The sequence below is a fragment of the Lipotes vexillifer genome, unplaced genomic scaffold, assembly GCF_000442215.2.
Source record: "Lipotes vexillifer unplaced genomic scaffold, Lipotes_vexillifer_v1.1 scaffold376, whole genome shotgun sequence".
In the NCBI taxonomy this organism is placed as follows: domain Eukaryota; kingdom Metazoa; phylum Chordata; class Mammalia; order Artiodactyla; family Lipotidae; genus Lipotes; species Lipotes vexillifer.
The window spans coordinates 2,306,503-2,330,534 of NW_006785037.1; the positions used below are offsets into that span (position 1 = coordinate 2,306,503).

The 24,032-nt window shown below is 37.6% G+C and overlaps 1 protein-coding gene across 1 annotated transcript in view; it reads right to left on the reverse strand.

The window, feature by feature from the left end:
- The window catches only part of RGS22 (regulator of G protein signaling 22), a 218,399-nt gene that overhangs the window by 161,657 nt on the left and 32,710 nt on the right, over positions 1 to 24,032 (reverse strand). Inside the window, exons 4-5 of the mRNA XM_007457172.1 lie at positions 977 to 1,062; positions 169 to 337 (exon numbers count right to left, since the gene is read on the reverse strand). Coding sequence (XP_007457234.1) covers positions 169 to 337; positions 977 to 1,062 — 255 coding nt within the window. The remainder of the gene's footprint in view (positions 1 to 168; positions 338 to 976; positions 1,063 to 24,032) is intronic.

The window sequence follows — 24,032 nt, forward strand, 5'->3', positions numbered from 1 at the left end:
GAGTGTAGGGCAAATAAGTCAGCATAAATCTAAAAGAATAGTTGCTAAATCTACTTCAGAAGTATTTGAAATAATTTTCCTATTCAAGTGGTACAAATGAAATTCATATCCCTAAAATGAGAAGTTTCACTGAAGTGCCAAGACACAAAGAAACACTCACACTTTTACCTTGTCAAGAGAAATGCAGAACTTTTTCATAATTATAACATCATCTTCTTCAACAGGAGAAGGTGGTGGACTGGTTGGTTTTTTCAGGACCCAGGGAGAAAAATCTGCACCTAATGTGATATTCATGCCTGATTCACTCCATCTTACTTGTGAAACCAATTTGGCTAACCTGCATTTCAGAAATCATACAAACTAGAAATAAGTTTCAAATATGGTAGAATTTAGAAAAAAAAAAAACTAAAATTTTGTTTTATGTATTCAAATCAATCCCCCATCCTAACTCTGCAGGATGATTCTCTTAGGATCTGCTAAAATTAATGGCTTATTCATAGAAGTACTAATTAATAATTATTGTTTTAATTTATTTTATTTTTATTTAAAAAAACAGTTGTTCTAAGCAAAAGTCAAATTTTAGTGAAACTTCAGAATGTTTAGGTACTTAAACTTTAGAAGTCAGGGAGCATAAAAGAAAAACATGGCCCTGCACTACAACATTCTGTCTTTTTTATGACACTCATATTCAGTTTTTAACACCCTGAACATAAATACCTTTACAGAAGTAGAAAAAAATTTTAAATATAATGATCAAAGAAGCAGAATTGAAATACATTTATTAGGTACTGTTTCTACAAAATCTCTTTGCAAAAGTTAAGTGATTTTTACCAATGCTCTATCTTATACTATATAGCAAGTGGAATATAAACTCAAATGAGTTTAAAGGTATACAATATTATTAAGAAAGTACAGCAAAATTATTTTTGGTGAAAAAAATCATTAAAAAATATTTATATTGATGGGATTACAATACCTGTATTCAAAGTAACAATCACTTTCCAGAAATGCTGGAAGTCTTTCTTTTTTGACCCAGTGAATACCTTGTTCACGATTGAGACACTATTAGAGGACAAGTGAAAAAGAAAAAGTGTGTCAAAGAAATTCACCATTCAGGACAATGATGGCCTAATCACTAGAGCAATATTACCTCTAGCTCTTACAGGGAGCCCTGCCTGTACCTTCTATTTGGACGGGAGAGAGTAAGAACCCTGAGTCACAAGTACGTCTTCAATTCTCTCAACAACCCTCTATCAACTATTATGTTTTACGGATTAACAAGCTGAATCCAGAGAACTTAAGTAACTTACTGAAAGAGAAAGAGTGACAAAAAATTCAGTCTCAGTATTTTCACACTCATAAAATGGGTGAAAAATAATCACAAACAGAAAAAGAACTAACCAGAAAACTTGGTAAGACTGCTAGAGTGACTGCAAGCCCTTTGTCCTTCCAATTTTAGGAAATTTTGTTAAATATCTAACATCACCAGGCATTATCATTGAGGATACCAAGGTTAACAAGAAAGAGAAGGCCCTTCCTTTAAGGAGTCTGCAGATAATTCAATAAGCAATAATAACAGAGTGCTGTAAGCACCAGAAGTTCAGGATTCTGTGGGAGGCCACATGGGCATGAAAACCAGCAAGGGTTTCCCACAGAACATGACTGGTGGGGCGGGGGGGACAGAGTCAAGATGGAGGAATAGGAGGATGGGGAATTCGCCTCTCCCCACAAGTACATCAAGAATACATCTACATCTACAAATGGAACAATTCTCACAGAGCACCTGCTGATCACTAGCAGAGGACCTTGGACACCTGAAAGGTCAAGAAAAATCCCCATGCAACCAGGTAGGACTTAAGAAAGAAAAAAAGAAGAGGAAACAGGACGGGACCTGCACCCCTGCAGGGGAGCTGAAGGAGAGGAGAGGTCCCCGCACTCAGGGAAGCCTCCTCACTGGTGGGGAGACCAGCTGGGACAGAGAGGGAGCTTCAGGGGCTCGGAGGAGAGGGCAGCAACCAGTCTGGCAGACAGGACAGAGTAAGACCTACATGGATGGTCCAGATGGTCCGTGCCGCAGCCCTGAGCTCCCCAGACCGAGTCCTGTGTCTGCTGGTGCGGAGCGGGGCTGCATGCTGGAACATGGGGTCTGGAGAGTGGACTCAGGGAGGGGACAGATGTTGGCTGTGAAGGGACAGCCTGAAAGGACGGGAGTAAAGAGCTCCACGATTGGGAATGTTTGTGGAAGAAGCCCAGGCCGCCATAGAAGTGGAGTGCCATTGGTGAGTGGCACACAAGGGGTGAGGCCACCCCTGCAGCCCCCTTCCCCATGCACTGGCCCCTGCCTCCGGGGGCATTAGGATGGTCACCTGCCTGAGCAGGCTCGCATGCCCCACCTGTTGCCGCCTCCACTCCCGCCCACCTGGGTGGGTGCATGTGCTCTGGGACAGCCTGAAGAGCAGATGCTAGTGGGAGGAACACATACAGAGGTGGGGCTGAAACCACAGCTGAGCCCCAGGGGCAATGCAACTAAGGAAGAAGAGCTGAAATCTCTCCTTGAGGCTCTGCAGGAACCACGGATTTACACCCCCACTGTTGGCACTGTAAACTCAGCAACTGAGGAACGTCCAAATGGACGAGTGCTCCCATAGCTGAGACGGGTCTAGCTTTAGCAGCTGTGGGCTTTGTGGGCACATCCACACGGGGATTGGACCAGGCCAGAATCTAAGCTGCCTCCACAGCTACCACAGTGGCTCCAGGTACCCGACTACTGCAGTCCTGGGATATGACTTCAGTGGATTTGCACTGGTGGCCCGGTGAAAACAACGCCTGAGAGATGCCAGGGCCAACTGCCGGCATACCCACGGTTAAGGGGGCACTGAGAGCAGTTCCAACAACAGTGTAATTTGTGAGCCAACACAATGGGTGAAAAGTGACACGACAGAGTTCACTCACAGGTGAAGCAGCTCCAGAGGAGGAAAACTCAGTGGCTTCTCTCCCAGTGGGAGTGCTCCAATCTCACCTACTGCATACCACAATTAGAAACACAGCTCAGAAACGGATCTGAGGGCCGCAGACCCTGCCCCTGACAGGGAATTAACAACCACAGAGCAAAGAGGAGGCTCCGCTCAATATCCAGTGCAGGCTTAGGTCATCACAACATCAGTCACACCTCCTATCAAGGGGATAATGGCCAGCATACACTGAGGAAAGAGGTAGCAGACATCCATACTAAAAACAGCCCTTGCACCAAAAAATATTAAACACACAGAGACTACATAGGGACATTCCCACATAAAAATAGCCCTTCAAGACAGTCTCAGGGTCAGGCATTAGGAGGAAGAACCACAGGGCTGGAAGAAACAGACACTCTACTCTTGGAGGGTGCACACAAGACCTCGTGTGTGCTGGGACAGAGCACAAAGCAATACCTCCATAGGAACCACAGCTAGACCTAACTAGGGTCTGAGAGGGTTTCCTGGGGAGGTGGGGGTTGGCTGTAGCTCACTGTCGGGGCAGGGACACTGGTGGCGGAGGTGGGGCTTTGTGGGCACCAGAGAATACTGGACCCCAGAGAATACTGATCAGTGTGAGCTCTCCTGGAGGTCCCCACTTTGCACTAAGACCTGGCTACACCCAACAGCCTACAGGCTGCAGAGCTGGAATGCTTCAGACCAAACAACCAGCAGGACAGGAACACAACCCCATCCATCAGCAGACAGGCTGCCTAAAGTCATACTGAGCTCATAGCTACCTCAAAACACACCCCTTGTCACAACCCTGCCCATCAGATGGACAAGGCCCAGCTCCACTCACCAAAGGGCAAGCACCAGTCCCTCCCACCAGGAAGCCTGCATAAGCCTCTGGACCAACCTCACCCACCAGGGGGCAGACACCAGAAGCAATAAGAACTATGGTCCTGCAACCTGTGGAAAGGAGACCACAAACACAGGAAGTTCAACAAAATGAGATGACAGAGAAATATGTTGCAAAAAAAGGAACAAGATAAAACCACACAATAACAACTAAATCAAGAGGAGATAGGCAATCTACCTGAAAAAGAATTCACAGTAATGATAGTAAAGATGATCCAAGATCTCAGAAAAAGAATGGAAGCACAGATCAAGAAGACACAAGAAAAGTTTAACAAGGAGCTAGAAGATATAAAGAACAAACAAACAGATGAACAATAAAATAACTAAAATGACAAAGCACACTAGAAGGGATCAGTAGCAGAGTAACTGAGGCAAAGGAACAAATAAATGAGCTGGAACACAGAGTGGTGGAAATCACTGCCACAGAACAGAATAAAGAAAAAAGAATGAAAAGAAATGAGGACAGTCTCAGAGACCTCTGGGACAACATTAAACACACCAACATTCATTTTATAGGGTCCCAGAAGGAGAAGAGAAAGAAAAAGGACCTGAGGAAATTTTTGAAGATATTATAGCCAAAAATTTCCCTAACATGAGAAAGGAAACACTCAAGTCCAGAAAGTGCAGAGAGTCCCATACAGGATGAACCCAAGGAGGAAAATGCCGAGACAGATATTAATGAAACTGACAAAAATTAAAGACAAAGAAAAAATATTAAGAGCAACAAGGAAAAAGCAACAAATAACATACAAGGGAATCTCCATGAGGTTATCAGCTGATTTTTAAACCAGAAATTCTGCAGGCCAGAAGGGAGTGGCACAATATATTTCAAGCAATGAAAGGGAAAAACCTACAACAAAGAACACTCTACCCAGCAAGGTTCTCTTTCAGATTCAACAGAAAAAACAAAAGCTTTAGAGACAAGCAAAAGCTAAGAGAATTCAGCACCACCAAACAAGCTTTACAACAAATGCTAAAGGAACTTCTCTAGGTGGGAAAGAGACCAGCAACTTAAAACAACCTTGTACCTATATAGACTGCTGTATCAAAACCTCATGGGAACAGCAAACCCCAAAACTGCAATAGACACACAAACAAAAAAGAAAAGGCAACCCAAACACAATACCAAAGATAGTCATCAAATTACAAGAGAAGAGAACAAAAGATGAAGGGAAGAAAAAAGACCTACAAAAACAAATCCAAAACAATTAAGAAAATGTCAATAGGAACATTCATATCAATAATTACCTTAAATGTAAAAGGATTAAATGCTCCAAACAAAAGATACAGACTGGCTGAATGGATACAAAAACAAGACCCATATATATGCTGTCTACAAGAAACCCATTTCAGATCTAGGGACACAAACAGACTGAAAGTGAGGGGATGGAAAAAGGTATTCCATGCAAATGGAAACTGAACATTATGGGATTAGAAATCAATTACAGGAAAAAAAAACTATAAAAAACACAAACATGTAGAGACTAAATAATATGTTACTAAACAACCAATGGATCACTGAAGAAATAAAAAATACCTAGAGACAAATGACAATGAAAACACAATGATCCAAAACCTATGGGATGCAGCAAAACCAGTTCTAAGAGGGCAGTGTATAGTTATACAAGCCTACCTCAAGAACAAGAAAAACCTCAAAAAAAAGAAAAAAAAACCCTAACCTTACACCTAAAGCAACTAGAGAAAGAGAACAAATAAAACCCAAAGTTAGTGGAAGGAAAGAAATCATAAAGATCAAAGCAGAAATAAATGAAATAGAGACAAAGAAAACAATAGATAAGATCAATGAAACTACAAGCTGGTTCTCTGAAAAGATAAACAAATTGATAAACCTTTAGCCAAACTCATCAAAAAAAAAAAAAAAGGAAGATGGCTCAAAAATCAATAAAATTAGAAATGAACAAGGAGAAGTTATAAATGATATCACGGCAATACAAAGGATCATAAGAATCTACTACAAGCAACTATATGTCAATTAAATGGACAGCCTAGAAGGAATGGACAAATTCTTAGAAAGGTACAACCCTCCAAGACTGAACCAGGAGGAAATAGAAAATATGAACAGACCAATTGCAAGTACTGAAATTGAAACTGTAATTTAAAAACTTCCAACACACAGAGGTCCAGGGCTAGATGTCTTCACAGGGGAATTCTATCAAACATTTAGAGAAGAGATAACACCTATCCTTCTGAAACTCTTCCAAAAAATTGCAGATGAGGGAACACTCCCAAGGTCATCTATGAGGCCACCATCACCCTGATACCAAAACCAGACAAAGATACAACAATAAGAGAACATTACAGGCCAATATCACTGATGAACATTGACACAAAAATCCTCAACAAAATACTAGCAAACAGAATCCAACAACACATTAAAAGGATCATACACCATGATCAAGTGGAATTTATCCCAGGGATTCAAGTATTCTTCAATATACACAAATCAATCAATGTGATATACCACATTAACAAACTGAAGAATAAAACCATACGATCTCAATAGAATCAGAAAAAGCTTTTGACAAAATTCAACACCCAATTATGACAAAAACTCTCCAGAAAATGGGCATAGAGAGAACATACCTCAACATAATAAGGGCCATATACAACAAACCCAAAGCAAACATCATTCTCAATGGTGAAAAACTGAAAGCATTTCCTCTAAGATCAGGAACAAGACAAGGATGTCCACCACTCTCACCACTTTTACTCAGCATAGTTTTGGAAGTCCTGGCCATGGCAATCAGAGAAGAAGAAGAAATTAAAGGAATACAAATTGGAAAAGAAGTAAAACCGTCACTGTTTGCAGATGACATGATGCTATACATAGAAAATCCTAAAGATGCTACCAGAAAACAACTAGAGCTCATCAATGAATTTGGTAAAGTTTCAGGATACAAAATTAATGTGCAGAAATCTCTTGCATTCCTGTACACTAAAAATGAAAGATCAGAAAGAGAAATTAAGCAAACAATCCCATTCACCACTGCAACAAAAAGAATAAAATACCTAGGAATAAACCTACCTAAGGAGGTAAAAGACTCAGAAGACTATAAGACACTGATGAAAGAAATCAAAGATGACACAAACAGATGGAGAGATATACCATTTTCTTGGATTGGAAGAATCAATATTATCAAAATGACTAAAATACCCAAAGCAATCTACAGATTCAATGAAATCCCTATCAAATTACCAATGGCATTTTTCAGAGAACTAGGACAAAAAATTTTTAAATTCGTATGGAATCATGAAAGACCCCAAAGAGCCAAAGCAATCTTAAGAAAGAAAAAAGGAGCTGGAGAAATCAAGCTCCCTGACTTCAGACTATACTATAAAGTTACAGTAATCAAAACAGTATGGTACTGGCACAAAAACTGAAATATAGATCAATGGAACAGGATAGAAAGTCCAGAGATAAACCCACACACCTATGGCCAACTAATCTATGACAAAGGAGGCAAGAATACACAAGGGAGAAAAGACAGTTCTTCAATAAGTGGTGCTGGGAAAACTGGACAGCCACATGTTAAAGGATGAAATTAGAACACTCCCTAACACCATACACAAAAATAAACTCAAAATGGATTAAAGACCTAAATGTAAGGCCGATACTATAAAACTCTTAGAGGAAAACATAGAACACTCTCTGACATAAATTGCAGAAATATCTTTTTGGATCCACCTCCTAGAGTAATGAAAATAAAAACAAAAATAAACAAATGGACGTAATTAAACTTAAAAGCATTTGCACAGCAAAGAAAACCATAAATGAGACAAAAAGACAACCAACAGAGTGGGAGAAAATATTTGCAAACCTAAGTGACCAACACGGCATTAACCTCCAAAATATACAAACAGCTCATGCAGCTCAATAACAAAAAGCAAACATCCCAGTCAAAAAATGGGGAGGACATCTAAATAGAAATTTCTCCAAAGAAGATATACAGATGGCCAAAAAGGCACATGAAAAGATGCTGAACATCACTAATTATCAGAGAAATGCAAATCAAAACTACAGTGAGGTATCACCTCACACTGGTCAGAATAGCCATCAACAAAACATCTACAAACAGTAAATGCTGGGGAGGATGTGGAGAAAAGGGAACCCTTCTACACTGTTGGTGGGAATGCAAATTGGTACAGCCACTATGGAGAACAGTATGGAGTTTCCTTAACAAACTAAAAATAGAGCTACCATGCCATCCAGCGATCCCACTCCTGGGCATAAACCCTGAGAAGACCATAATTCAAAAAGATACATGCATCCCAATGTTCACTGCAGCATTATTTACAATATCCAGGACTGGAAGCAACCTAAATGTCCATTGACTGAAGAAAAGATAAAGAAGATGTGGTACATATATGCAATGGAATATTACTCAGCCATTAAAAAAGAATGAAACAATGCCATTTGCAGCCACATGTATGGACCTAGAGGCTGTCATATGACAGTCAGACAGAGAAGGACAAATATCATATGATATCACTTATATGTGGAATCTAAAAAAATGGTACAAATGAACTTATTTACAAAACAGAAATAGAATCATAGATGTAGAAACAGTCTTACGGTTATGGAGGGAAGGGGGAAAGGATAAACTGAGAGATTGGGATTGACATATACACACTACTATTATATATAAAATAGATAACTAATAAGGACCTACTGTATAGCACAGGGAACTCTACTCAATACTCTGTAATGACCTATATGGGAAAAGAATTTGAAAAAGAATACTTGTGTATGTATAACTGAATCACTTTGCTGTGCACCTGAAACTAACATAACATTGTTAATCAACTATACTCCAATAAAAATTTTTAAAAATTATAATTGACTGGAAGCATGATTAGCTAGGTTAAAGAGGGAAGGAGGAAAGAAATAAAGATAAGTTTAGTTTAATAGATCACAGGGTAAGATTTCAGAGATGGAGGGAGGAAGGCTGGAGAAGTAGGCAGGGCCCTGATTATGAGTAGTCTTTTAAATAACATTATGGAGTTTAGATTTTATCTTGAAGTTGTGATGGCCACGTGAATTTACGGAAGAGTTACTAAGTTGCTAAGACATTTATACACTATTGTTTCTATTTTGTCTTATATTCACTTTTTCCAGAATTCTAATCAATGCCAGTACCTTGGACACTAAACAAATGCTAATGATAAGTAAAACAACCAATAAAGTACACATTTCAGTGAGGCAAATGTGTCTGCACTATGTGGCTTCCACTGACTGTCTGCTAAAGCAAAAATTTTGCTGTGATATTAACGTCAGAGTCAACGCAGACCACTGCTATCTCCTTTGAGGAAATCGCAGGCTCACACAGCAGTGCTGCCACCATCTGAGAAGCTAATGTTCTTGGGGGTGCACCTGTGCTCAGCAATGCTGACATGTGGCACCAAGTCATTAGGCTCCCCAGGACTAGAAAACTGAGCAAACAATGGTTTCCTCCTGTTTAGCCAAAAACACCCACTTGCCTTCACAAAAGACTATCTTCTGGGTACTGAAAGAATAGAAGAAACTTTGGAAACAGCCAGCACCTGAACAGTAGCATCTTGTTGACTGTCTCACTGCTTATCAGTGAGATCTGAAGGACATTTGGATCTTGAGTAAGAAGGATTCCATATATGCTACATACTGACAACCAACCACACAGGAGTCTTGAATTCTCATGAGCAATGTATTCAATGTATCACAGAAAGACACCAGACCTCACATAAAAATGGACATAAACACTTGAGGAATTCTACAAGGCCGTGGAACTAGTCAGTTCATACAAAATCAGTTTGCCTAATATTTATCTAATGAACAGTTCACCTATAACTCTTTCCTTTTTGTATGTTTTGCATCTATTTGACCTAAAAATTAAGTGAAAAGTATAAAAAAATAAAATCAAAATTGAAGAAAAGTCTTTAGTCAAACTGCTAAAAAATCCTTTCAAGGTGTTTTTAAGTAACTAAAATATAAAGACCAAAAAGATACAAAACAACCCTGCCAACCATAGAAGGATAAATTAATAAATACTATAAGAAATACAAAAATAATTTACCTAAAATAAAATTATTTAATCCTTAAAACTAAAAAAAATGTTAAGAAAGAAAAACAGATAACCAAAAGGTTAGGGGAAACTGGCTGCCGGTAAATCACTCTAGAACTACTTCCAATTAGCCATACACAAGCTCTTTAAACTGTCACCAGGATTAGATTAATAAAAATTATATTTATATGTACGAGCAACTAAATAAAGCATGGCTATCTACCAATGGACTAGATTTTCTGTCTAGCCATTTATTGAAGTATAAATTACATAGAGTAAAATCCATCCTTTTTAGTACACAGTGCTACAAGTTTTGACAATTACATACAGTCATTTAACCATGACTACAATCAAGATGTAGAATAGTTCCAACAGCTCCAAACCTCCTCATGACACTGCAGTCAATGACTCCCTCCAACCCCAGGCCCTGGCAACCACTGACAGGTTCTCTATATAGTTTTGCCTTTCCCAGAATGTCATATAAATGGAATCAATATAGTATGTAGCCTTTGACTCTGGCTTCTTTCATTTAGCATAATGCATGTGAGATTGATCTATGTTCTTCCATGGATCATTAGTCCATTCCTCTTCTTGCTGAGTAGTACTCCACTGTACTGATGAACCACATTTTATTTATCCATTCCCAGTAAGGAAATTTGGGTTGTTTCTAGCTTTTGGTGATTATAATAAAACAACTAGAGACATTCACATACAGGTTTTTATGTGAACATAACTATTTCTCTTGGGTTAATATACAGGAATAAGATAGATAGGTAGTATGGTATGTGTTTAACTTAGGAAGAACTGCCAAACTGTTTTCCCAAATGTAATTTGCATCAACAATGTAAGAGTTGTAGATGCTCTGCATCCTGGCTAGCATTTTGTATTGTCAATATTTATTTGTTGTTTATTTTGTACATCATAATAGGTGAGGAGAAATAGTTCATTGTGATGTGTGTATGTGCGAACACTTTTTTTTAATAACAGCTTTAAGATATAGCTTACGTTTCACACAACTCATCCATTTAAAGTATAAGCTAATGATTTTAGTATATTCAGAAACCATCACCACAAATTTAGAACATTTTCATCACCCTCTCCAAAAAACCCATACCCATTAGCAATCACTCTCCATTCATTCCAACTCTTCCACCTCACCTCCCAATGTTGAACGCACTTCTCTTATGACTAAAGATGTTGAGCATCTTTTCATATGTGTATTGGTCACTTTTACATCTTCTTTGGAGAAATATCTATTCAGATCCTTTGCCCATTTTTAAATTGGGTAGTCCTTTTATTGTTGAGTTGTAAGAGCTCTTTACACAGTCTAGATACACAGTCCTTATCAGATATATGATTGGCAAATATTTTCTGCCATCCTGTGGGTTGTCTTTTCACTTTCTTTAGACCATGAAAGTTTTAAATTTTTATTTATCTATTTTTTTCTTTTGTTGTTTATGCTTTTGGTGTGATACCTAAAATACCAATGCCTATATAAGGTCATGAAGATTTACATTTGTGTTTTCTTGTGAAATATGCTTCATTATTAGTATTTTTTGCATTGCTAGATTCAGTTTGCTGTTTTTGAACTTTTTTGTGTCTATGTTCATGAGGGATATTAGTTTGTAAGCTCTTCTTTTCTTTGAAATTTCTTTATCTAGTGTTGGTATAAGGATAATGCTGGCATTATAAAATGAGTTGGAAATTGATTCCTTCTTTTTTTTTTGGAAGAGTTTTCATAAATTTAGTATTACTTCATCTTTAAAGGTTTGACAGAATTCACCAGTGAAGTCATCTGGACCTGGAGTTTTCTTCGTGGGAATCTTCTTCCCCCAAGACTTATTTTTTTGGAGCAGTTTTAGGTTTACAACAAAACTGAGAAGATAAAGATTTCCTGTATATCTCCTGCATCCACATATGCAGCCTCCCCCTTTATGAACATCACTCACAGAATGGTACATTTTTTACCAAGAATGAACCTACATTGACACATCATAATCAACCAAAATCCATTGTTTACCTTAGGGTTCACTCTTGGTGTTGTACATTCTATGGGTTTGGACAAGTGTATAATCACATATATCCAGCAGTGTAATATCATACAGAGTATTTTCACTACCCTAAAAAACCTCTATGCTCTGCCTATTCATCTCTGGCCCCTGGAACCCCTAGTAATCACTAATCTTTTTTTTTTTAATATTTTGACATGCTTGATTTTATTCTGTATTTTTTTGAATTTTATTTTATTTATTTTTTTTATACAGCAGGTTCTTATCAGTTATCCATTTTATACAAAACCACTAATCTTTTCATTGTCTACATAGATGTGCCTTTTCCAGAATATTATATAGTTGGAATCATACAGTATGTAGCCTTTTTTCAAATTGGCTCCTTTCACTTAGAAATATGTATTTAATGTCCCTCCATGTATTTTTTGTGGATTGAAAGCTCATTTCTTCTTACCACTCTATAATATCGCATTGTCTGTATGTAGACAGTTTAGTTATCCACTCATCTAATGAAGGGCATCTTAGTTGCTTCCAAGTTTTGACAATTATGAATAAAGCTACTATAAACATCCATGTGCAGCTTTCTGTATGGGCATATATTTTCAACTCCTTTGGGTAAATAACCAGGGAGTATGATTGCTGAAATGTATGCTAAGAGTATGTTAGTTTTGTAAGAAACCATCCAAATATCCTCCAAAGTGGCTGTACCACTTTTGCATTTCCACCAGCAATGTATCTGATTTCCTGTTGCTCCACATCTTCATTAACATTTGGTGTTGTCAGTGTTCTGGATTTTGGCCATTGTAATAGGTGTGACTAGTATCTTACTGTTGTTTTAATTTGCATTTTCCTGATGACATATAATGTGGACCATCTTTTATATACTTACATGCCATTTCTATATCTTCTTTGGCCCATTTTAAAATCAGGTTGTTTTCTTATCGTTAGTTTGGATAACAGTCCTCTATCAGATGTGTCTTTTGCTAATATTTTCTTCAAGTCTTTGGCTAGTCTTTTAATTCTCTCGATAATAATGTCTTATGCAGAGCAGAAATTTTTAAATTTAATGAAATTCAGCTTAACAATGATTTCTTTCATGGATCATGTCTCTGATATTGTATCTAAAAAGTCACCTTACCAAAGGTTATCTAGGTTTTCTCCTGTATTATCATCTAGCAGTTTTATAGTTTTGTGTTTTGCATTTAGGACTATGATCTACTTTTGAGTTAATTTCTGTGAAGGGTGTCAAGTCTGTGTCTAGATTCATTTCTTTTGCACTGGATGTCCAGTTGTTGCTGCACCATTTGTTGAAAGGAGTGTTTTTTGAAATAAACCTGCTTTCACTTAAAAATATAAAGACTGTTTTGCTCCACTGTATTAACTTTGCTCCTTTGTCAAAGATCAGTTGACTATATTTATGGGAGTCTATTTTGGGGCTCTCTATTCTGCTCCATTGATCTATTTGTGTTTTCTTTCACTGATACCACACTGTATTGGTTAGCGTAACTTTACAGTAAATCTTGAAGTAGGGTTAGCATCAGTCCTCCAACTCTTTTGGCTCCCTACAAAAAATTTAGAATCAGTTTGTTAATATCCATTAAAAAATTTGCTGGGATTTTAATTGAGATTGCATTGAATCTATAAATCAAGTTGGGAAAACTGATATCTTGACAATATCAAGTCTTTCAATCCATGAACATGGACTATCTCTATTTGGTTCCATAATTTCATTCATCAGAGTTTTATAGTTTTCCTCATATAGATCTTGTACATATTTTGTTAGATTTATACCTAAGTATTTCATTTTGGGGGATGCTAGTGGTATTGTTTATTATTATGGTAAATGTTATTATTATGATAAATGGTATTGTTGTTTTATTTTCAAATTCCACTTGTTCATTGTTAGTATATAGGAAAGCAAATGTCATTTGTATGTTAATCTTGTATCCTGCAATGTTGCTATAATTGCTTATTAGTTCCAGGAGTTTTATTGTTTATTCTTTCAGATTTTCTACATAGATGATCATGTCATCTGTGAACAAAGACAGTTTTATGTCTTTCTTCTCAATCTGTATAACTTGTATTTCCTTTTCTTGCCTTACTGCATTAGCAAGGACTTCCATTACAATGTTGAAAAGGATGAGTGGGAGGAGACATCCTTGCCTTGTATCTGATCTTAGTGAGAAAACTTGAGTTTCTCACCATTAAGTACGATGTAGGAAGATTTTAACCTATGAATCCAATTTCTTTAATAGATTTAGAACTATTCAGATTACATATATCCTTTTGAGTTAGCACTGGTAATTTGTATCTTTCAAGGAATATGTCTATTTCACTTAATTACTGAGTTTATGGACATAAAGCTGTTTGTATTCCCTTATCTTCTTTGAATGTCTGCAGTATCCATACTGCTGTCCCTTCTTTCATTTGTAATACTGATCAGTTATTTCTTCTCATATTTTTTTGTCATCATTCTGGCTAAAATTTATCAATTTCATTGATTTTTTTTCAGAGAACTAGCCTTTATTTTCATTGATTTTCTCTCTTGTCTTTCTGTTTTCCATTTAACTGATTATGTCATTTATTTATTTAATTTGGGCTTAATTTTCTATTTCTAGTTTCCTAAGGTAGAAGCTTAGATCATTGATTTGTGATCTTTAGTCTTTTCTAACATAAGCACTTAATGCTATAAATTTATCTCTAAAGAATTATTTAGTTGCATCCCACAAATTTTATGTTGCATTTTTTTTTTTTTTTTTTGTGGTACGCAGGCCTCTCACTGCTGTGGCCTCTCCCGTTGCGGAGCACAGGCTCCGGACGTGCAGGCCCAGCGGCCATGGCTCACGGGCCCAGCCGCTCCGCGGCATGCGGGATCCTCCCGGACCGGGGCACGAACCCGCGTCCCCTGCCCCGGCAGGCGGACTCTCAACCACTGCGCCACCAGGGAAGCCCTGCATTTTAATTTTTATTCAATTCCCCATAATTTCTAACTTCCCTTGGGACTTACTCTTTGAGCTGTTGTTTAATTACATACTTGGGGATTTTCCAGGTGTCTTTCTGTTACTGACTTATAGTTTAATTTTGTTACGGTCAGAGAACTCATTTTGCACGGTTTCAAATCTTTCAAATTTGTTGAAATTTGTATTACAGCCCAGAATTGGTCTATTTTGGTAAATATTCCAAGTGTACTTGAAAAAGACTGTGTACTCTGCAGTTGTGAGGTGAATTATTCTAGAAACATCAATTAGATTGACTGGATTCCTAGTGTTGTTCAGATTTCCTATATCCTTACTGATCTTCTGTCTTTTTTTTTATTGGATTACTGGGAGAACAGTGTTTAAGTCTTTAACTATAACTATGGATTGTCTATTTCTCTTTTCAGTGCTATCAGCTTTTATTTCATGTATTCTGAAGCTCTTTTGTAAGGTGCATAATTATGGGTTGTTATGCTTTCTTGGTGAATTGATCCCTTTATCACTATGTGATGTCTCTTTATATCCATAGCAAGATGCCTTCTTCTGAAGTCTACTCTGATATTAATACAGTCACTCCAGCTTTCTTTCAATTAGTAATTGTATGGTATAGCTTTTTGCATTCTTTTACTTACAACAAAATTTTGTATTATATTTAAGGTGATGTTCTTACAGACAGAAAATAGTGGTGGGTCTTTTTTTTAACCCATCTGACTCTAACTCTTAATTGGGGTGTGTAAGCCATTTAAATTTAATGTAATTATTTATGTATATGATTAAGGTGCTCCTAATTACTGATGTGGTTTGCTCAAAATCTACCATCTTGTTTTCTGCTTGTTCCGTATATCCTTTATTTCTTTTTTCCTCATTTTCTGCCTGTTTTTGGTTTGAGTACTTTCTTATTCCTTTTTGTCTCCACTATTATTATATGATTTATACCTCTTTAAAATATTTTTAAATTGTTGCCCTGTTGTTTACAGTATGTATATTTAATGAATCACAGTCTACCTCAAATATATCGAGTAAGATCACCTTTTAGATCTTTCTGAGAGACTGTGTCAAAATACATAACTCAAGTTAAGAAGCTCCTTGTACACAGATATTGAATCATTATGTTGTACACCTGAAATTAATATAATGTTCTATGTCAACTGTACCTCAATAAAAAAAATAAGAAGCTCCTAAAAAAACAGTTTTTAACAATAAAGAAATAGGTTATAAAGACTTCCATGAAATAAAAAATTTCTGTTCACTGAAGAAACTGAACCAATAAATATCACTGTCTCAACTAGGGAAAAAAGTTTTTAACTAAATGTTTATACAGTGCTAAACTGTCCATAATAGATTTCCTTGTTTTAAATTCAAAACAATGCTATAAAATAGTTGTTATTACTATTTTTATTTTTGTATTTATAAACAATATTTATAAATACTGTTATTATTATTAATATATTTAATTTGATGAAATTAAACAAGAAAGACAGAAATATATCTGAATTCAGTAAAAGAAGAATTGAAGACTTTCCAGGCTGGAGAAGAGCTATGCTTTAAGTATCGGATATATGTTAGCTTAAAATGTCCATTAGACATTTTAAATCAAGAGAAAACAGTATTGTTACACATTATTATTTTCATTTGATTCACATAACAAACCTAAGTAGTAGGTATTAAAGGCATCATTTGACAGGTGAGGAAAATGAGGCTCATCAAAATGACTTGTATAAAAGCACAGTCTAGTAAGTTGAAGAGCCAATATTAGAACCCAAGTTCTTTTACATCATGCTAGGGAGAAAAAATTCAGAAGCTGAGAGAATTTAATGCCATGAAGTCAGAGCCACACAATGTAATTTCAAGATCAGAAATCTCAACCCCATGCAGTGCAACCTGGGAATACTCAACCTGCACCCACTCCAGCTACAGTTATCTTGCTAGAGCAGCCCTGGAGAGGCACGTCTGGGGAAACCCTGGCATGGGTCTACTCCAACTCCAACCATCCTACCAAGGGAGCCCCAATGCTGTATGCCCTGGGGACAGCCCCCATCCCAGTCCACATCCTCTCCAGCTCCAGCTGGCATTCCAAAGCTTCCTAGCACAAGCACTTTACACAAGGAATGCTCCTACACAAGGCCACATCTTCAAAATCAGGAGAGGTAGCTGTTTTGCCTGATTCACAGAATCAAATACAGAAAGTCACTGAACCAAGATGGCAGAATAGAAGGACATGCTCTCACTCCCTCTTGTGAGAACACCAGAATCACAACTAGCTGCTGAACAATCATCAACAGGAAGACACTGGAACTCACCAAAAAAGATACCCCACATCCAAAGACAAAGGAGAAGCCACAATGAGACGGGGGCAGGGGGGCAATCACAGTAAAATCAAATCTCATAACTGCTGGGTAGGTAACACACAGACTGGAGAACACTAATCCCACAGAAGTTCACCCACTGGAGTGGAGGTCCTGAGCCTCACGTCAGGCTTCCCAACCTGGGGGTCCGGCAACAGGACCTAGAGAATCAGACATTGAAGGCTAGTGGGATTTGATTGCAGGACTTCGACAGGACTGGGGGAAACAGACACTCCACTCTGGAGGGCACACACAAAGTAGTGTACAAATCAGACCCAGGGGAAGGAGCAGTGACCCCAAGGGAGACTGAACCAGACCTACCTGCTAGTGTTGGAGGCTCTCCTGCAGAGGTGGGGGGTGGCTGTGGCTCACCGTGAGGACAAGGAAACTGGCAGCAGAGGTTCTGGGAAGCACTCCTAGGCATGAGCTCTCCCAGAGTCTGCCATTAACCCCACGAAAGAGCCCAGGTAGGTTCCAGTGTGGGGTTGCCTCAGGCCAAACAAACAACAGGCAGGGAACCCAGCCCCAGCCATCAGCAGTCAAGCAGATTAAAGGTTTACTGAGCTCTGCCCACCAGAGCAATACCCAGGTCTACCTATCACCAGTCCCCCCAATAAGGAAACTTGCACAAGCCTCTTAGATAGTCTCATTCACCAGAGGGCAGACAGCAAAAGAAAGAAGAACTACAATCCTGCAGCCTGTGGAACAAAAACCACATTCACAGAAAGACAGAAAGGAAGAAAAGGCAGAGTGCTATGTACCAGATGAAGGAACAAGATAAAACTCCAGAAAAACAACTCAATGAAGTGGAGATAGGCAACCTTCCAGAAAAAGAATTCAGAATAATGATAGTGAAGATGATCCAGGACCTCAGAAAAAGAATGGAGGCAAAGATCGAGAAGATGCAAGAAATGTTTAAGAAAGACCTAGAAGAATTAAAGAACAAACAAACAGAGATGAACAGCAGAATAACTGAAATGAAAACTACACTAGAGTGAAACAATAGCAGAATAACTAAGGCAGAAGAACGGATAAGTGACCTGGAAGACAGAATGGTGGAATTCACTGCTGCGGAACAGAGTAAAGAAAAAAGAATGAAAAGAAATGAAGACAGCCTAAGAGACCTCTGGGACAACATTAAATGCAACAACATTCGCATTATAGGGGTCCCAGAAGGAGAAGAGAGAGAGAAAGGACCAGAGAAAATATTTGAAGAGATTATAGTCAAAAACTTCCCTAACATGGGAAAGGAAATAGCCACCCAAGTTCAGGAAGCACAGAGAGTCCCATACAGGAAAAACCCAAGGAGAAACACACCGAAACACATAGTAATCAAATTGGCAAAAATTAAAGACAAAGAAAAATTATTGAAAGCAGCGAGGGAAAAATGACAAATAACATACAAGGGAACTCCCATAAGGTTAATGGCTGATTTCTCAGCAGAAACTCTACAAGCCAGAAGGGAGTGGCACGATATATTTAAAGTGATGAAAGGGAAGAACCTACAACCAAGATTACTCTACCCGGCAAGGATCTCATTTAGATTCGATGGAGAAATCAAAAGATTTACTGACAAGCAAAAGTTAAGAGAATTCAGCACCACCAAACCAGCTCTACAACAAATGCTAAAGGAACTTCTCTAAGTGAGAAACACAGAAGAATAAAAGGACCTACAAAAACAAACCCAAAACAATTAGGAAAATGGTCATAGGAACATACATATCGATAATTACCTTAAATGTGAATGGATTAAATGCTCCAACCAAAAGACACAGGCTTGCTGAATGGATACAAAAACAAGACCCATATGTATGCTGTCCACGAGAGACCCACTTCAGACCTAGGGACACATACAGTTTGAAAGTGAGGGGATGGAAAAAGATATTCCATGCAAATGGAAATTAAGAGAAAGCTGGAGTAGCGATACTCATATCAGATAAAATAAGACTTTAAAATAAAGAATGTTACAAGAGACAAGGAAGGACACTACACAATGATCAGCAGATCGATCCAAGAAGAGGATATAACAATTATAAATATATATGCATACAACATAGGAGCACCTCAACATAAGGCAACTGCTAACAGCTATAAAAGAGGAAATCAACAGTAACAAAATAATCGTGGGGGACTTTAAAACCTCACTTACACCAATGGACAGATCATCCAAAATGAAAATAAATAAGGAAACAGAAGCTTTAAATGACACAACAGACAAGATAGATTTAATTGATATTTATAGGACATTCCATCCAAAAACAGCAGATTACACTTTCTTCTCAGGTGTGCATGGAACATTCTCCTAGATAGATCATATCTTGGCTCACAAATCAAGCGTCAGTAAATTTAAGAAAATTGAAATCATACCAAGCATCTTTTCTGACCACAACACTATGAGATTAGAAATGAATTACAGGGAAAAAAACGTAAAAAACACAAACACATGGAGGCTACACAATACGTTACTAAATAACCAAGAGATCACTGAAGAAATCAAAGAGGAAATCAAAAAATACCTAGAGAAAAATGACAATGAAAACATGATGATCCAAAACCTATGGGATGCAGCAAAAGCAGTTCTAAGAGAGAAGTTTATAGCTATATAAGCCTACCTCAAGAAACAAGAAAAATCTCAAATAAACAATCTAAACTTACACCTAAAGGAACTAGAGAAGGCAGAACAAACAAAACCCAAAGTTAGCAGAAGGAAAGAAATCATAAAGATAGAGCAGAAATAAATGAAATAGAAACAAAGAAAACAATATAGCAAATATAAATAAAACTAAAAGCTGGTTCTTTGAGAAGATAAACAAAATTGATAAACCATTAGCCAGACTCCTCAAGAAAAAGAGGAAGAGGACTCAAATCAATAAAATCAGAAATGAAAAAGGAGCAGTTACAACAGACACCGCAGAAATACAAAGCATCCTAAAACACTACTACAGGCAACCCTGTGCCAATAAAATGGACAACCTGGAAGAAATGGACAAATTCTTAGAAAGGTATAACCTTCCAAGACTGAACCAGGAAGAAAAAGAAAATATGAACAGACCAATCACAAGTAATGAAATTGAAACTGTGATTAAAAATCTTCCAGCAGGGGCTTCCCTGGTGGCCCAGTGGTTGAGAGTCTGCCTGCCGATGCAGGGGACACGGATTCGTGCCCCGGTCCGGGAAGATCCCACATGCCGTGGAGCAACTGGGCCCGTGAGCCATGGCCGCTGAGCCTGCGCATCCGGAGCCTGTGCTCCACAACAGGAGAGGCCACGGCAGTGAGCAGCCCACGTACCGCAAAAAAAAAAAAAAAAAAAAAAAAAAAAGCTTCCAACAAACAAAAGTCCAGAACCAGATGTCTTCACAGGTGAATTCTATAAAACATTTAGAGAAAAGCTAACACCCATCCTACTCAAACTATTCCAAAAAATTGCAGAGGAAGGAACACTCCCAAGCTCATTCTATGAGGCCATCATCACCCTGATACCAAAACCAGACAAAGATACTACAAAAAAAGAAAATTACAGAGCTATATCACTGATGAATATAGATGCAAAAATCCTCAACAAAATACTAGCAAACATAATCAAACAAGACATTAAAAGGATCATAAACCATGATCAAGTGGGATTTATCCCAGGGATGCAAGGGTTCTTCAATATATGCAAATCAATCAATGTGACACACCATATTAACAAATTGAAGAAAAACCATATGATCATCTCAATACTTGCAGAAAAAGCTTTTGACAAAATTCAACCACCATTTATGATAAAAACTCTCCATAAAGTGGGCATAGGGAAACCTACCTCAACATAATAAAGGCCATATACAACAAACCCACAGAAAACATCATTCTCAGTGGTGAAAAACTGAAAGCATTTCCTCTAATATCAGGAACGAGACAAGGACGTCCACTCTTACCACTATTATTCAACATAGTTTTGGAAGTCCTAGCCACGGCAATCAGAGAAGAAAAAGAAATAAAAGGAATACAAATTGGAAAAGAATGAGTAAAACTGTCACTGTTTGCAGATGACATGATACTATACACAGAGAATCCTAAAGATGCCACCAGAAAACTACTGGAGCTAATCAATGAATCTGGTAAAGTTGCAGGAGACAAAATTAATGCACAGAAATCTCTTGCATTCTTTTACACTAATGATGAAAAATCCGAAAGAGAAATTAAGGAAACATTCCCATTTACCATAGCAACAAAAAGAATAAAATACCTAGGAATAAACCTACCTAGGGAGACAAAAGACCTGTATGTGGAAAACTATAAGACACTGATGAAAGAAATTAATGATGATACCAATAGATGGAGAGATATACCATGTTCTTGGATTGGAAGAATCAATATTGTGAAAATGACTATACTACCCAACGCAATCTACAGATTCAATGCAATCCCTATCAACTTACCAATGGCATTTTTTATGGAACTAGAACAAAAAATCTTAAAATTTGTACGGAGACACGAAAGATCCCGAAAAGCCAAAGCAGTCTTGAGGGAAAAGAACGGAGCTGGAAGAATCAGACTCCCTGACTTCAGACTATACTACAAAGCTACAGTAATAAAGACAATATGGTACTGGCGCAAAAACAGAAACACAGATGAATGGAAGAAGATAGAAAGGCCACAGATAAACCCACACACCTATGGTCAACTAGTCTATGACAAAGGAGGCAAGGATATACAATGGAGAAAAGACAGTCTCTTCAATAAGTGGTGCTGGGAAAACTGGACAGCTACATGTAAAAGAATGAAATTAGAACACTACCTCACACCATACACAAAAATAAACTCAAAATGTATTAGAGCCCTAAATGTAAGACCAGACACTATAAAACTCTTAGAGGAAAACACAGGAAGAACACTCTTTGACATGAATCACAGCAAGACCTTTTTTGATCTACCTCCTAAAGTAATGGAAATAAAAACAAAGATAAACAAATGGGACCTAATGAAACTTCAAAGCTTTTGCACAGCAAAGGAAACCATAAACAAGACGAAAAGACAACCCTCAGAATGGGAGAAAATATTTGCAAACGAATCAACAGACAAAGGATTAATCTCCAAAATATATAAACAGCTCATGCAGCTCAATATTAAAAAAACAAAGAACCCAATCCAAAAATGGGCAGAAGACCTAAACAAAGAAGACATACAGATGGCCAAGTAGCACATGAAAGTCTGCTCAAGATCACTATTGGAGAAATGCAAATCAAAACTACAATGAGGTATCACCTCACACCAGTTAGAATGGGCATCTTCAGAAAATCTACAAACAACATATGCTGGATAGGGTGTGGAGAAAGGGAACCCTCTTGTACTGTTGATGGGAATGTAAATTGATACAGCCACTATGGAGAACAGTATGGGGGTTCCTTAAAAAAGTAAAAATAGAATTACCATATGATCCAGCAATCCCACTACTGGGCATAAACCCAGAGAAAACCATAATTCAAAAAATACACATGCACCCCAATGTTCATTGTAGCACCATTTACAATAGGCAGGTCATGGAAGCAACCTAAATGCCCATTGACAGACGAATGGATAAAGAAGATGTGGTACATATATAAAATGGAATATTACTCAGCCATAAAGAGGAACAAAATTGGGTCATTTGTTGAGACGGGGATGGATCTAGAGACTGTCGTACAGAGTGAAGTAAGTCAGAAAGAGAAAAACAAATAACATATATTAAGGCATATATGTGGAACCTAGAAAAATGGTGCAGATGAACTGGTTTGCAGGGCAGAAACTGAGACACAGATGTAGAGAACAAACGTATGGAAACCAATGGGGGAAAGTGGCAGGGGGTGGTGGTGGTGGTGTGCTGTATTGGGTGATTGGGATTGACATGTACGCACTGATGTGTATAAAATTGATGACTAATAAGAAACTGCTGTATAAAAAAATAAATTAAAAAAAATTAAAAAAAATACAGGAAGTCAAACAGAGGATACAGAAGAATATGTTCCATAAAAAAGAGAACAAGCTAAAACTTCAGGAAAAAAAAAGCTTAACGAAATGGAGATAAGAAAGGTACCTTATAAATAGTTCATAGTAATAATAATAAAGGTGCTCACTGAACTTGGGAGAAGAAAGGAGAAACACACTGAGAACTTCAACAGAGTCAGAAAATATAAGAACCAGAGCTTAAGTATACAATAACTGAAATGAAAAATACACTAGAGGGGATTGATAGCAAAATAGATGATATGGAAGAAGAGATCAGTGATCTGGAAGACAGAAAAGTGGATATCACCCAATCAGAAGAGAAAAAAAGTTTTGTTTTTTTTAAATGAGGATAGTTTATGGGACCTCTGAGACAACATCAGGCATACTAAAATTTGTAGATGACTCAGAAGGAAGAGAGAGAGAGAAAGGGGCACAAGCTTATTTGAAGAAATAATGGCTGAAAACTTCCCTACCCTGGAGAAGGACATAGATATTGAGAACCAGGAAGCACATAGAGTCCCAAAGAAGATGAACCCAAAGAGATCCACACCAAAACATACCATAATTAAAACGGCAAAATTAAAGATAAAGGAAGAATTTTAAAGGCAGCAAGAGAAAAATAACTAGCCACATACGAGGGAACTTCCATAAGACTACAAGCTTATTTTTCAGCAGTACCTTTTCAGGCCAGAAGAGAGTGGCATAATATATTAAAGGGCTGAAAAATAAAAACTTAAAATCACGAATACTCTACTTGGCAAGATTGTCGTTCAGAATTAAAGGAGAGATAAAGAGTTTCTAAGA